We start from the raw sequence: 14,536 nt of genomic DNA, 5'->3' as shown, positions 1-14,536 counted from the left end.
TAACTTTATTATTTATCGTGTTTCTTTCTTAATTAGGCAAGAGAGAGACTGATAATATGAACGGCAAAACAGCCAACCAACAAAAGTAGTTCTGTGGCTTCAGTTCAAAGACATCTTTTATTAAGCTATTGATTTGGAGCTGCTTGTTTTTCTGCCCTTTGTTCTTGCTTTGTTTTATCCTTTAGTGTCTTCTATCAAACTGTGCTATTGCAATTGAGTGAGTCGTGTTTATTCCAATGCTTAAAGATTTGCTGTGCATACAGAACTGGGAGTACAGCCCTACAGCCCATTTGTGCACACTCTGTGTAAATCAAATACTGTGCTGAGCCTTAGAACATTGCTGTGGATTGCTGTGCCATAATGTGAACTGCACAATATTCTGTCCTGGGGAAAAACAGCCTGCTGGATCTTGTCAGCTGTGCACTTAGAGAGGTGAGGAAGAAAATGATTAGATAACATCCTTATCTATGAAAACCCAAGAGAACCAAATTTTCCCTATTCACAAGCTTTTGGCAGTAGTATCTACTCCAAACAAACAAAAAATTTCCCTGATAGAGCACATCATTCAGAAGCAAAGGAAGAGAGGTCAAAGCACATTTCTGCAACACCAGAGAATCCTAGCCAGTCTGTACATGCTCACAGTGTGAGCCTGTCTAGCCAGAATGTCTTTCTTCTGTTTATGCCTTTGAAAATGACAAGTTAGGACAAGGAGGGTGCTAAAGGAGAAAGCTGGGGAAAATTGATCTTCTCTCACACTGATGTTATGTGGATGGGTGCTGGGAAGATCCCCCCCTTCACCCTGATAGCAGTGTTCACTGTCTCAGCTTGTAACTAGAAGAGGTTTTGCATTTACTTCCTAATCAACAGTACATTAGTCTTGACATGGCAGTGGAGTGGTGTTAGTTCAAATTAATCCTTTAGATCTCCCTGGTTTGTATTTTATTTTTGATACCTTAGCGAATGAGTTGCTCTGGCTAGCCATGAAATACTGGGTTTTTTTAGCTTCCTGGCTATGAGGGAGATTCACTTTATCTAATATTAGATGTCTAGGGTGGAGGCAAGAGCATTTTTATATTCACTGGAAAGACATGATGCTCTTACAGTGCACAGTTCATCTGACCTATTGTAAACATCAATATTACAGTAAGGAATATGGCACCAGAATACTCAATTCTACTGAATCTTAAGAAAGTCTAGACAAGTAACTTACCCAAGTTTAGCTGAAATGTATTTCATAGAATTAAAGACCTTTTTTTAGCAAGGTAGCGCTGAGTATGCTTTCTGGATTCCGTAGGATCCTCTCTAAAGCCCTACAAATATATTCTGCATTATCTACTGTGACCTGTCAGGTAGAAAGAAGCTTGGTACTTAATTGGGTTTGTTCATTCACTTCAGAGTAAACTAAGGCTGGAGTTCTAGGAGAAGAGTTCTCTGTAAGGGAAAGTTTCAAAGACTCCCCAGATTGCATTTCCCCAGAAGCAAGTCCCTTTGTTGAAAGTAATTCAAGTTTATCTATAAAAGCCTGCACCATAATTTCAGTATTCTTGTTACTAATTTCTGTGATAAATTCTGAAAAATAATAAGTTCTTTCGGTATTCCTGAGAGTGATTAAATTTAAGATGATATTAAATTATTGTGTCTGCATGGAAACACAAGAGCAATCCACAGCAAAAAGTGTCTGATACCCTAAAGATATTTTGCATTTTGATAATAATGTCACATATGAACGTTTTTATTTCTTTCTTTATATTGTAGCTCATTGTCAATTTAAAGAAGAAGGTTTTAGGTTTTTTCACTCATTCAAATCTAAGTACAGAAGAAATTATGTAAGTTTATGGTTAGACCATGCCTTCTGTCCAGGACAAATATGGGCTGCCACCAACAGGTGTAGTCCTGTTATTCCCATTCATTCAGGAACTTTCATTAATTCCCTGGCATTGACACGGGTATATGCACAACTGGACTGAGAGTCAACCTGGGGCCCATTGTGGCTGAAAAATAGCTGCAAACCTCTTGCTTTTCTTATCTTTGTACAAGAAATGGTTGAAAATGGTTGATAACAGATGATAACCCAAGACATAAAGGTACTTTTTTATTCTGAGTGCTTAGCCAGTAGATTTGAACCACTGATAGGACAAATAAGGAAGCTCTCTTAGACCCCTGTTAGTTATTCTGGAGGATGAGTAGCTCAATCAGACAAGGAGGCATAAAGGGGAGCTTCCTCTCCTCACCCAGAATGAAAGTCTGGATTTTTCCTCTGAGTCCATCTGTGGCCAGTGGAGAAAGGCACCTCCAGAGGGCAATGTCTTCTCATTTTATCAGAATATCTAGAGTGCATAGAACAAGTCACCCTGTGGCTTCACAGACCATTTTGAGAGCAAGGTGACTAACTCAGGCTAGGAGCACAGCTTTTCAGTGTCTAACATAGGGAAAAGTAGATAATCTTCCAAATGTCCTGCTGTATTCACAGAGGAAGTTTATGGCAGAGTTAAATTTTCATAGCTTCCTCTTTCTCTACTACCATAACCCATTCTCCTTTTCTAAGATAGAGCTTGCTTTAACAGAAAGAAGGGGATTGTGAACTCTGATTAGACTTCCAGGATAATGTGGTGGAATTTAAGAGACTTTAAAAGCTGGAGAAAAATGGTGGATCATTTTTGTCTGGCATCCTGCATAATAGAGATTGTAAGGAATGTTTGGCTATCCTTGTATTCTATCATTTGTATGTCTTTAAAGAAAACTTGAGCCAAACTTAGAACTTCAAATTTTTTAAGTTTTAATTTGGCTTAGTTTCAGGAGGGGAATATATTTCTTTGGGTTTCTGCTGTGAGTTTCAGGCTGACCACTTTTGCGGTTACTTCTTCATGCATTGTGAGTCAATGCTTACTCATCTTTGCTTCAGTCAGCAGTTGCTAAGCTTTCCATCATTTTTTTTCTCTAACACCTCTGATGTTAGATTTCCAAGAAAAACCTGTTGCTACAAGTAGGGAAACAAGGTGACCCCAGCCTTAATAGAAACCCATAAAATAAATGTCTTTGTGACCATACAGTTAGTGGAATATTGGGAAAATGCTATCCCAAATTTTCTAATGCTAATCTGGAGCATGAGACTAGACACAAGTATCTGTGGTGAACTTTTGGACCCTTCTAACCAGCAGTCCTCAAAACAGTTTCTGGGCACAATTTGGGAGCTAGAACAGCCTAGTGACAAGTCAAAGAAGGCATCTTAAACATAGTTACACTCTGTGGGAAGGGGACAGAGTTTAATGGAACATAGCAGGTTACGTAATATTAAATGCATAAAAAAATCATCAGGCTAGGGTTTTGCCAGATAGTTTGTATGCCAGAGAAACATTCCCTCTCACTTCTCATTTACTAGCATAGACTTAGTCATGGGACTGCTACCAGACAATAGAATATTTCCAGAACTGAGGTACCCAAGGGTCTGTGCAGCTGCACAAAACTAGAAGTCTAGGTGAAATTTGGACCTATAGCAGTTTACCTGCAGATGATGCTCCAGAGTTGCCGCAGCTTCTGGGACAATTGAGGTCCCTAGAGTCATTCCAGCACTGCAGCTGTGCCTACCATGGTGGGTGCAAGGGGTACCAAGACTGCACAGTTTTGGATTGCAGCAGAGTTATAGGTGAATTCAGCTGTTCAATAAACAAACAAATAAGTAAATAAATAAATATATTAAATGTCAGGAAATGTAATTAGCACACAAACTTCAAAACTTATCAATTTCACTGGGAGTTTAATCAAAAGTGACATGTTTGCAAAGTGTATATCCTTTTCAAAGCCTGCCTTTTTGTAATGAAAAGGCATTCTGACTCATTACATGCAGTCAGATCCAGACAGAGGAATAACTCTTAAGAAAATATAGTAATATTATTTAGCATTAAGATGTATAAAATTCATCCATTTAGTAATAAGTTACAATGAATTTAATAAATCCAAATAAATTTGAATTTTATATTTTACTGGACTTTGTATTACTTAAGATTCCTTCCTTGATATTTTTATCTGGTGCATCAAAGAGCCCTTTAATATCCAGCATTTTCTGTCTTGGAAAGTACTCAGTGCTATAATCAAGCCTCCTCTTGGACTTCTTTCCAGTAGTGTAAACTGATCAAGTTCCTGGAAGTCTCTTTGCTACATGACTTTCTGTTCAAAAAGAAAATTTATTTCAGACTGAGGAAAATAATTTTTGTCGATGTCACTTTCTTATTAATTACTCTTCAAGAAGCATAAGTTGTATGACACATTCTGAAAACATATTTTCCTCCTTTCTATGACCCAGTTCAGTCCCAATGATCTTGACTGGGGAAGCTTCTCATTCCTTTGGCATTGATTTTCAGTGAGGCATCCAAAGAACTGACAGGAAGCAAATTTGGGTTTTAGGCATCACTTGTTATCAACCAAGGTCCTGTCTAATAATATATAAGATTTCGAGTGGTTTGCCTTCTTGTTTTCTTCACCCTGATCAGAATCCCAAGCTTCCAGTTTGGATATGGAAGGTTTGAGAGTCAAAGGAAGACTGACAAAGGTGCCAACATTAGAGTAACTCTACCTCTGCTGATTTTTCTAGGTATAAAGATTTGGCTGATACAGCAGCAGGAGAGAAGAAGAAGTGGAGTGCCAAGGAGAGATGTCGTCTTGTTCTTCAGCAGTGTAAATTACAAGGCTGGCAGGTTTGTGATCTACAAAGCAATTAAAATATCATTCTTTAAACAAGCTAGCAGAGTCATTTCCATTGGTGGCAAGCCACCAAATCCTTTGCAGCAGTGTACTCTTTTGACATTTAATATATGCTTAGGTAAATTATCAAACAGATTTTCAGAGTTCTATGAGTAGCTGTGATCATTGTGTCAAAAAAATCACGGTAGTCTTGTGGGAAGAAAAGGATTCAATTAACCGTGCACACTATGTTAATTTTTATCCAGATTTTTGAAAGTATTTGGTATATACATTTTAGTGGCTGAATGGTTCCTGAATAACCCTACATGTTTTATTTCTCTAAAATCCTATGCTAAATTCTCTACTGTCATGACAGGGCAGACTCAAAACAGCTAATTAGGATTTCCCAGGTAGTCAGTGCATTTGTAGGTGCCAGCCTGCTGACCTGCAGATACAGCAGAGACCCTGAGGTTGCTTGTACATCAAGTTTAGAAAAAGGAAAACAAAGAGTACCAAACACTAAACAGGAAACTATCAACTCTCTATCCTGTCTCCTTATCCTATTTATATCCTAGTTAATTCTCATCAGTAGGAAGAGTGCAAGGTGAATGTCTCCACTTGTCCAGAGTACTCAGTTTTCTGCTTTGGATAGCTTTGTAATTGAGTAGGACTGATTTATTTAATATGCACATTTTAAAAAGAAAAATGTGTTTCCTTGCACAGTGTAGAAGCTATTGAATAGAAATTAAGCTTTCTGTGGCTTCACATACAGTGCATTCCTGCAGGCAGTGTGAACTTCAGAATCAGGCTTTTTTTTTTTTTTTTTGGCCTAGCAGGACTAGAAAATGAAATGTATTGCACAAGAGCATCCAGACCTATTTCAGAGACCAATGTGAAGTTAAAGGATTGGACAGTGGGTAGGGCACTCCTATAGGCTTGCCAGTTTAAAGAATGGAGTCTTCTAATTAATGTATGACCTCTGAGTATTAGGATGCCCAAGAAGAGTTTCTGCAAGCTGTTTATAAAGACCAAGGACTAAGTCAGAATGTATGCTATGGGTATTTCTCAGTGGCTCAGATTCCTTAGTAACAACAGGAACAAAATAGGCCCCCACTAGGCTAGGAGCGCACAAACATGATTACCTGCACTCAGACACATAAGAAAATTTTTATTTCATAAAAATACTGTTTAAAGCCACAGTTTAGCCACCAAGCAAAGTAGAGGGCACATATAGCCCTCTCCCACAATAGAAAAGACCAAGAGACTGAAAAAGATAACAGTATTAAACTGGACTTGCTTTTCCTACCCAGGTTTTGTAAGTTTGCTCTGATCTATGTTCTGCATCATTGCCACAAGGTTCCCTATAAAAAAAACCCAATCATTAACATCTAGAAACTGTACCTGCACTTGCAAGTACCTAGAGATGAGAGAGCCTCTCACCTTTAGAACTTGTGTGGGGATACAAGCTTCACATTGGACAAAAGCTGTGTAACAGCAGTTGTATAGTATGCTCCAGTCACGAAACACAGAGCAGGATGCCTATCAAGTTTATTTCCCCAGAGAAGAACAATTGTTACAGCACAGAAAAAAAGCAGTTGGTCATCAGTGAAAGCCTAGAGCTCAAGACTAGTGATTCTGTAGTGACAGGCTGTTGAAAACAAGCCTGAAACCTTGGAAGACAAAAAATTTAAAAGGAAATCACAAAACAGAATCCTTCCATCCTGCAGAGGACTGAAGCTTGTGATCTCAAACAGACTCAAACGGACAGAATCTCATTAACTCCAGGAGAAGCCAGGTGTGTAAAACTACAGCAGTGCATAATGAATTCTCCCTCACACCAGAAGGGCACAAAACTCTTCAGAGACACTGATAAGTTAAATGGAATAGGTGGGTTTGGGGCTGAGAGTCATACCACTGTCACTCAGTGACTAAGAAGCACATGGCAACAGACTAAGCTGCAAGGAACAAGGTTTGAAAAAATGAGTGACCTCCTCCATACACCTTTTTCAAGCCACAGAGAGGTATAAAAAACAAATGGAAAGATGAAAAAGCCTAGAAGAAAATTTAAGAAGAAAATTCACTCTAAGTCTAATTTCTTAAATGTCCTGTGAATACCAGCTTGGTAGCTACCTATTTTGTATAGGTGATTCAAAACCACATACCTAACTATCAGCAGTAGTGACTAATGTCTGTGTCACATAATCTCTCAATTATCTTTTTGATTCATTGGACTAATCACAAAAGTGGAACTTTAAATAACAATCTAAATGAAGAAGCTTACACAATCTGCATTTGTCATGGGTGCTCTCCTCTATGCTTTTACAGCAGAGGATTGTGAAAAAAAGCAAACACTTAAAAGGTAGAAAGAAGGAGGAGAAAAGGAAAGAAAAAAGGAATTAGGAAGCAAGGATGATGTCAGCTAGCAAACTGAGAAGAAAGGAGTCATCTGTAGTACATTACTAAAAGTCATCCATAAAAGCAGGGAATTAAACATACAACCAGTATATTCAGCCACTGTTGCCAGCAGTAACTACTTCAAATGAGTCACTGCTGGATCTGAAAATCTATTTGTTGCAGGAGTTCATGAATAAATCAAAAAACTGTCTTCCCCAGCACTATCGCATGCACTTCCTTAAAGAGCTGCTGCAAATTCAGGTAAAAAAAATGAACTGAAAAGATAGCTAAAACACCCTTGTCAAAGATGATGATATTTAGGAGAATGCAACTGAGATCTGAAATCAACCTCCTGCATATATGTCATCCTCACAAGATGAAGTTGCCAATAAGCTCAAAGGCAGAGGGGGAAAAAGAAAGATATGGACTTTTTAGCTGACTGAATCTGGATGATACTTTATTTAACTTTCATCTGATTATGTACCATCCCATATTGAGAAAGGTGCTATTAACCTGGGGGAGGGGAAAGTGTTTTGAATTAAAATCCCTAAAAATGAATAAAGGAAATGGCATTTTTGTATTTATTTCCTGCTGCACAATTTATCTTTTCTTCCTCACATAAGCTGTGTTTGAAGAGTGTTTTATTAACCTACAAAACAACAAAGCTCAGACCCTACTCACAGAACATGTTCTTTCTTCTCTTGTAAATACTGCAGTCTGTTTAAAATAGACAAAAAAATGCAGAAGATCCAATACCAGGGTCTGATTTTGGTTTATTTTCTACTGTTTAGCAGAGCATAAGAGCAAACACTATTAGTTGGCCAATGTCTTGTGCTTGCTTCACCAGTTTGTGTTATAAGAAAGTATTTATTATGATAGAATAATTAGGGTTGGAAAAGATGTCCAAGATCACTGAATTCAACTTTTGACTGAACACCATCACATCAACAGGACCATAGCACTAAGTGGCATGCGAATTGTTTCTTGAACACTGCCACGGATGGTGACTACACCATCTCTCTAGGCAACCTGTTCCAATACTTCATCACCCTTACAGTGAAAAAATTATTCCCAATGCCCAATCTGAACCTCCTCTAGCACAGCTTGAGGCCATTTCCTCTTGTCCTGTCACCAGTTCTCTGGGGGAGAGGCAGACCCCCACCTTGCTACAACCTCTTTTCATTGTAGCTGTAGAGTGATAAAGTCCTTCCTGAGCCTCCTTTTTTCCAGGCTAAACAATGGAAGCTCTCTCAGCTGCTCCTCACAGGAACACTCCAGAGCCCTCACCAGCTCCATTGCCCTTCTCTGGACATGCTCCAGAACTTCAGTTTTTCTGCTGGAGAAAGGGGCCCAGAACTGGACACAGAATTCAAGGTGTGGCTTCACCAGTGCCCAATACAGAGGGACAATCACTTCACTGGCCTTTCTGGCCACATCATTCCTGATACAGGCCAGGCTGCCATTGGCCTTCTTGGCACACTGCTGGCTCATGTTCAGCTAATATCAACCAGTATCCCCAGGTCCTTTTCTGCCAGTCTGCTTTGCAGCCGTTCTGACCCAAGCCTGAAAGGCTAAATGGGTCTTGGCCCATTGACCCAGCCCAGACCCCTCTGCAGAGCCTTCCTGCCTCCTAGCAGACCTACACTCCAACCCACCTTGGTGTTGTCTACAAACTTACTGGGGGTGACAACCCAAACCATTGATAAAAATATTAAACACAACTGGCCCCAATACTGAGCCTTGGGGAACCCCACTAGTGACTGGCCACCAACTGGATGTGGAACCAACCACATTCTCCACCACTCTTTGGTCCCAGATGTCCAGCCAGTTTTTAACCCAACAAAAAGTGCAGCTGTCCAAGCCATGACCTGACAGCTTTTCCAGGGGGAATGTTGTGGGAGACAGAATCCAAGGTTTGACTAAAATCCAGTAAAGCAAACAGCCTTTCCCTCATCCACTAGACTGGTCACCTGGTCATGAAATGAGATCAAGTTGGTCAGGCAGTACCTGCCTTTTCTTTTTCAGCATCTGCTGGGTGCTGATGTCCTGATTGTCCTACAAGTGCTGCATGGTAGCACACAAGATGATCAGTTCCATAATCTTCCCTGGCACTGAGGTCAGGCTGACAGACCTGTAGTTTCCCAAATCTTCCTTCAGGCTGTAGATGGGCATCACATTGGCCAAGCTTCCATTGTCTGGGACCTCCTTGGTTAGCCAGGACTGAAGATAAATGATGGAGAATGCCATAGTGAACTCTTCCAGCAGCTCCTTCACTACCCCCAGATCAACCCCTTCCATTGCCTCCGAGTGTCTGAGTGGGACAGTAGGTCACTGACTACTTCCTCTTGGGTCACAAGGAGTCTATCCTGTCCCCTGGCCCTGTCTACCAGCTCAGGAGCCTGGTTGCCTTGATGAAAATACCAAGTCTTTCTGTTAAAGATGGAGGCAGGAAGGACATTAAATACCTCTGCCTTCTTTTCATCCAAAAAAGGATGGAGATTGTCTTGAGGTCTGGTTTTTTGGTGTTTTTTTTTTTTGTTTGTTTGTTTGTTTTTGTTGTTGTTGTTTTGTTTTGTTTTGTTTTTTGGTTTTTTGTGGTTTTTTGTTTTGTTTTGTTTTGTTTTGTTTTTGTTAATGCATTTATAGACATGATTTTTATTATCTTTCCCAGTTTGGCCAGATTGAGTTCTAGCTGAGCTTCTGCCTTTCTGAACCTTTTTTCTAGATGATCTAGTGACATCCTGGGATTCTTCCTAAGTTGCCTGGCCCTTCTTCCAAAGGTTACAAACTCTCCTTTTTTCCCTGAGTTCCAGCAAAAGCTCCTTATTCAGCCAGGCTGGTCTTCTTCCCTGCTGACTTGTTTTTTGTCACGTAAGGATGGAAGTGTTGAAAGCTTTATAAAATGTTGTTCTTTGGGTAAGCTGAGCTGGAGATAGCTAAACTAGGACAATAAAAGAGTGGTTTCATTGAAGCTGACAAACCATGCAGTTTCAGTCATGCACTTAAGTACTGGAATTACAAAAGTGCAGAGCTACTAATATAAGGCAGTTTTTGCATCTTGACTCTGTGTGTAGTCTTGACAAGGTATTCTTTCAGCTTAAATATATACTCGATCACTAAAAGCTTGGCTGCTTGCTGTGACTTTCAAGCACATCTGATGTAAGAGAAAAATCAGATTGCTAAATCAAAACAAGCCATTTCTACTCCACGCAGAGAGAAAGAAACAGACTTGTTTAACCCCTGGAGAAGTCAGTGAGGTGATATTTAGTAACTTCAGAGTTAAATTGAGCAGAAGTACTGGCTGGTCCATGTAAAGCAGAAGAATCTCATATCCCCCAGAATATGTGAAGGTCTTTATATTAGGAAATCCCCATTTTCAGTGTTGTGTTCATTTATTGTCACACAGTGATGCATTAGCTAAGCAAAACCTACCATCCCAATGGCATGACTTAATTTGCAAACATTATCATGCTTTGGGAGAAGCATGGGCACAAACAGTCCTTGGCTCTTTTTACTGACATAAGGAAACTTTCATTTGTTTGGATTGTCATTCCTCACACTGTTAAGCTTGCAAATATAAATTCAATAAAAATGAGCTAGCTTGTAGCTTACTGAGGTTTCTCATCAAAACTTGGAGCTCTACATTTTGTTTAGCTAAGGTCAGTAGTCTGCAATTAACCCTTCTGAGTTACTTCAGATGGAGCTTGTTGAAATGCAAACTAGTACCATACAAGAAAAAGAAAACATCACTTTAGTTTGCTTTTACTATAAAGTGCATCTGTTAAATACAAGTACTGCTGAGGTCAGACATCACTGAAAGTGAATATTTCAGCCTCTGACTGCTAGAAATGTTTATCTGGTTAAAAGATAGCAATCCTTGAAAACTTCTAATATAAGCTTTGTCTTATTTTATCTTTCCAATACTTAGCCTGCTTCCCCTAACCCACAATGATTCCTTCTTATCAGTAGCTTTGAATTCTGAACACAAGAGATCACTCATTTGTCAAAGAGTAAGACAAGTCTTAAGTTTCAAATAGGATGATTCAAAGACTCATCAGGTATGAAATAGGCAGTAAAGGAAAGTCAGTTAATAAAGCTCCAAATGAGGTAGTTGCTTGAGATAGATGCTGTGCTAGTGCCAGTTCACACTTTCACAACTTCAAACTTTGCTGAAGCTGTTTCAGGAGCCAGCAATGTTTGCGGAAAAATTATCTTTGCCACTGTGGAGCTGTATTACCAAACTTGCAGTCATGAGTGTTGAAAGAGAGAATAAGTCCTCAATATGGAGATATCCCAGAAGTCCATTTAGGGATTTTAAATTCTTCTAACAATTCTAGAACTGCAAAGGGAAAACAAAGTCTGATCCACAGTTCTTAACCAGTCAGTCAAAATAATATTTTTTACTGTTTTATCGGTGTTTCATTTATTTGATTTGATAGAGCTGTCTTTAAGTATTTTTAAATTTCAATGTACCAGTACATAATATTAGCACACTATGGTCCTTTTTGGGAAAAAATTATATTTATCATTAAATAGCAGAATGTAGAAGAACATAAGTGGCATATGATTAAATCAGAGGAATGAGCAGAAGTGTATCAAATCATACATATGTAAATTTTATGCTTAGTTCAGAGAATCTTTTAGGTTATTTTTTAAACAGAACTGTTTATTTTGGCTTAAAATTAAAGTGGTCATGCTATACAAATTGTTTGTACCTGATATGCTGGAGTACTGGAGTACTTTGCAAGTAATCTAATATATAAGGGATTCTTAACTTTTTCTTTCCCTCAAGTAGGAAAACTTTGGAGCTCATAAATCCTGTGTTTATAAAATTTATGCTCATAAATTTTATGTTCATTCATTTGTTACTTAGTAATTTTAACTGAAGTAAATTTCCTGTTTGTTTTTAATATCTTACTTTTAAAAGTCAATTTTCTTTTAGGTAATTAAAAAACAAAATACTGGGGGGTGAGGGGGTTCATACTAACAGAAGTTGTTAGAACACAGGCATCTATTTTCCCTCATACTGATTATATCAGTAAAATGATGTTGTCCCATTATTTTCTTTTTGTTTCATCTTGTCACTCCATTATATATTGGAAATAATTTGCTAGTTGCAGAAACCACCAGAGAGTGACTTTCGACCTCACCAGTACTACCAAAAGACTTGTCTGGACCAGGCACTACCCACAAGCTTTCTCAGTGACTTTGTGCCACACTAGACAAACCCCTGCTTCCCTTCAGCCAGAGAATAGGATGGATGGTTGAATTTGATCTCAGGATGCTCACAAGCTCTCACTCTTTCAACACAAAGCTCTATTTTAAGTTCATATTTCTATGAAAAATATATGTATTTCCCTCTAGAATATATTCCTCCCTCTCTCCATCCATCTTTCAGGTTTTACTTAGGATTTCTAGTCTTGCCAACTCAATTTTCTTTACAATATCTTTTGCATCTCAGATCTGGATTTTGTGTCTTCCTCTCTCCCTTCCCACCTCTCCTGCCTCATGACACTTTGCTAGATACTTTGCTTCATATTTAGTCCCAGTCTTCATCCCTTATTTGTCTGTGATTAGTTTTCCAGTCTCCTGCCTTAGGGCTTTCTCTCTGTGCCATTGCTGTTCCTGTCACCTGTCACCTGTATTTCTCATTCATGAGAAATTTTCCTTTCCTATTGTTTTTTCTGTGTTGTGAATGAGTGGTTTGGCTCAGGTTAGGAATTGGATCATAGAGCTGGCCTGGGGAGGAGATGGGGAGGAGATGAGGAGGATATGCCACCACATTCTGGTGCTGTGTCTGTTTCTAGAATTCTGAAAACTAGAATTATAGGTCTGGTAAATACCAAGATCCCATGAGGTAAAACTGGGGTAGGGTCTCCCCTACTGAGATGCATCTTAGATTGCCTGATCACTTCCTTTCCTGTAAGGCAGAACTTCATGTTGCCTCATAAGTATGAAGAGCTGTGAGGTTTGTACAGTTTAGGGAAAAGGGGTGAGCATTATTTGGCCCTTTCCCAGAGACCTAAATGACAGTTTTTCTCCCTAAAGTTCAGCTCCTGAAAAAAAGCATATATAAATGCTTGATGTCACTTGCTTTTATACCAGACTACTCTCATACTTTATACTAAGGCCATAAATAAACTATGCTAAAATGTAGGTTTATTCAGTATGTATCAGTGCAATGTCACTAGTTTGTGGAGACAAGAAAGGACTTTTAAAATATATGAAGTGAAGCAGAGAGTGTTAACCTTTAAAAATAAAATTTCAGTCCTTAAAAATCAGTGCCCTGTATTTGTCATTATAATATCTTTGTAGACATGTACACTGCAAGAAGACACATTTTACAATAGTATTAAGGCTTTTTCTAAATTTCATTAATGCTCTGTGAAAATGTGTGTCATTGTGTAAAATACCATTAGACTATAGTTCTCTGCCTTTTGTAGGTAGCTATTTTGAAAGTACTGCCAGAAACACACAGCACTCCCACAAATTGCCTTTTTTAAACTAAAGAACAGCTTTACAGAGTCCCTTGACACCTATTAAGCATGAGCTAATACTGCCTCCATGCCACCTACACACCATCTCAGCATCCATTCCATAGTTTTGAATGTCTGTACTTCTACATCCTACACCTTTTCTGTAAAATTAAAAAAAAAAAAAAAAAAAAAAGGGAAAGAGCAGCTCCCTCCCATTCTTTGTCTTTCCTTCCAGGAAAAAAAAAAAGCTGGCCTGTACCCGTGATTGAAGTTTTGGTATTCATCAATGACAATTTTACTTAGTCTTTAAAAAATGTGTCATTTTGAAAAACAACATTTTAAACCCTAATGCTTTCCTAATTAAAATCACTATGACTGTAATTCACAGATGGTTTAATTTTACAGGAGTCTGAATGACATTAAAATTTCAGACTCAGATGAAAGCACTTTGTAGTCCAGAAAAAATATTGAAAAGTGAATGTTTTAGTGGAAGAACATTTGAACCTTTTCTCCCCTAGGCAAGCAGGAAACATTTTGTGACTAAAGAAGAGACCAGACTGAAGACAGGTGGGAGGATCAAAAACTGTTTTGATATGTGACATGTGAAATTTCAACATTTTTCAGCATTGTTGCTTTCACTGAATACCAGAACTGTAAAGAGGGCAGTGAAACTATCCCGCTGTTTCGGTCAGCCTTGGAGGCTCTCAGATTTAACTCAAAGACTAAGCAAGAGAGATTTCTATCTGTACTAAAATAATGAAACATGTAATAGCAGTTTCTGCTATATGTGCTTCTTCCTGGAGTTCTGCTCTCTGCAGACCTGGCATATGATGTGAAAATCTATAAATAGCTTTTATCTGAATGTAAAAATGTATTTGTATTGACATTTTGTATTTCTTCATTCACTTAAAAATTATAGCAGGCTCCTAGTAATGAAGTTCATAGCATAAGTGATGCCACAATAGCTCCATTTATATTATTCCTAGGGT

The 14,536-nt window shown here is 38.6% G+C and overlaps 1 protein-coding gene across 1 annotated transcript in view; it reads left to right on the top strand.

Annotated features, from left to right (window-relative positions):
- Positions 1–14,536, top strand: part of MYO16 (myosin XVI) — a 258,913-nt gene that overhangs the window by 196,012 nt on the left and 48,365 nt on the right. Inside the window, exon 27 of the mRNA XM_062515094.1 lies at positions 4,589–4,691. Coding sequence (XP_062371078.1) covers positions 4,589–4,691 — 103 coding nt within the window. The remainder of the gene's footprint in view (positions 1–4,588; positions 4,692–14,536) is intronic.

Source organism: Cinclus cinclus, chromosome 2 (genome assembly GCF_963662255.1).
Source record: "Cinclus cinclus chromosome 2, bCinCin1.1, whole genome shotgun sequence".
Taxonomy (NCBI): Eukaryota; Metazoa; Chordata; class Aves; order Passeriformes; family Cinclidae; genus Cinclus; species Cinclus cinclus.
Note: the sequence above shows the minus strand (reverse complement) of the source record. Positions and strands in the feature narration are given on the sequence as shown.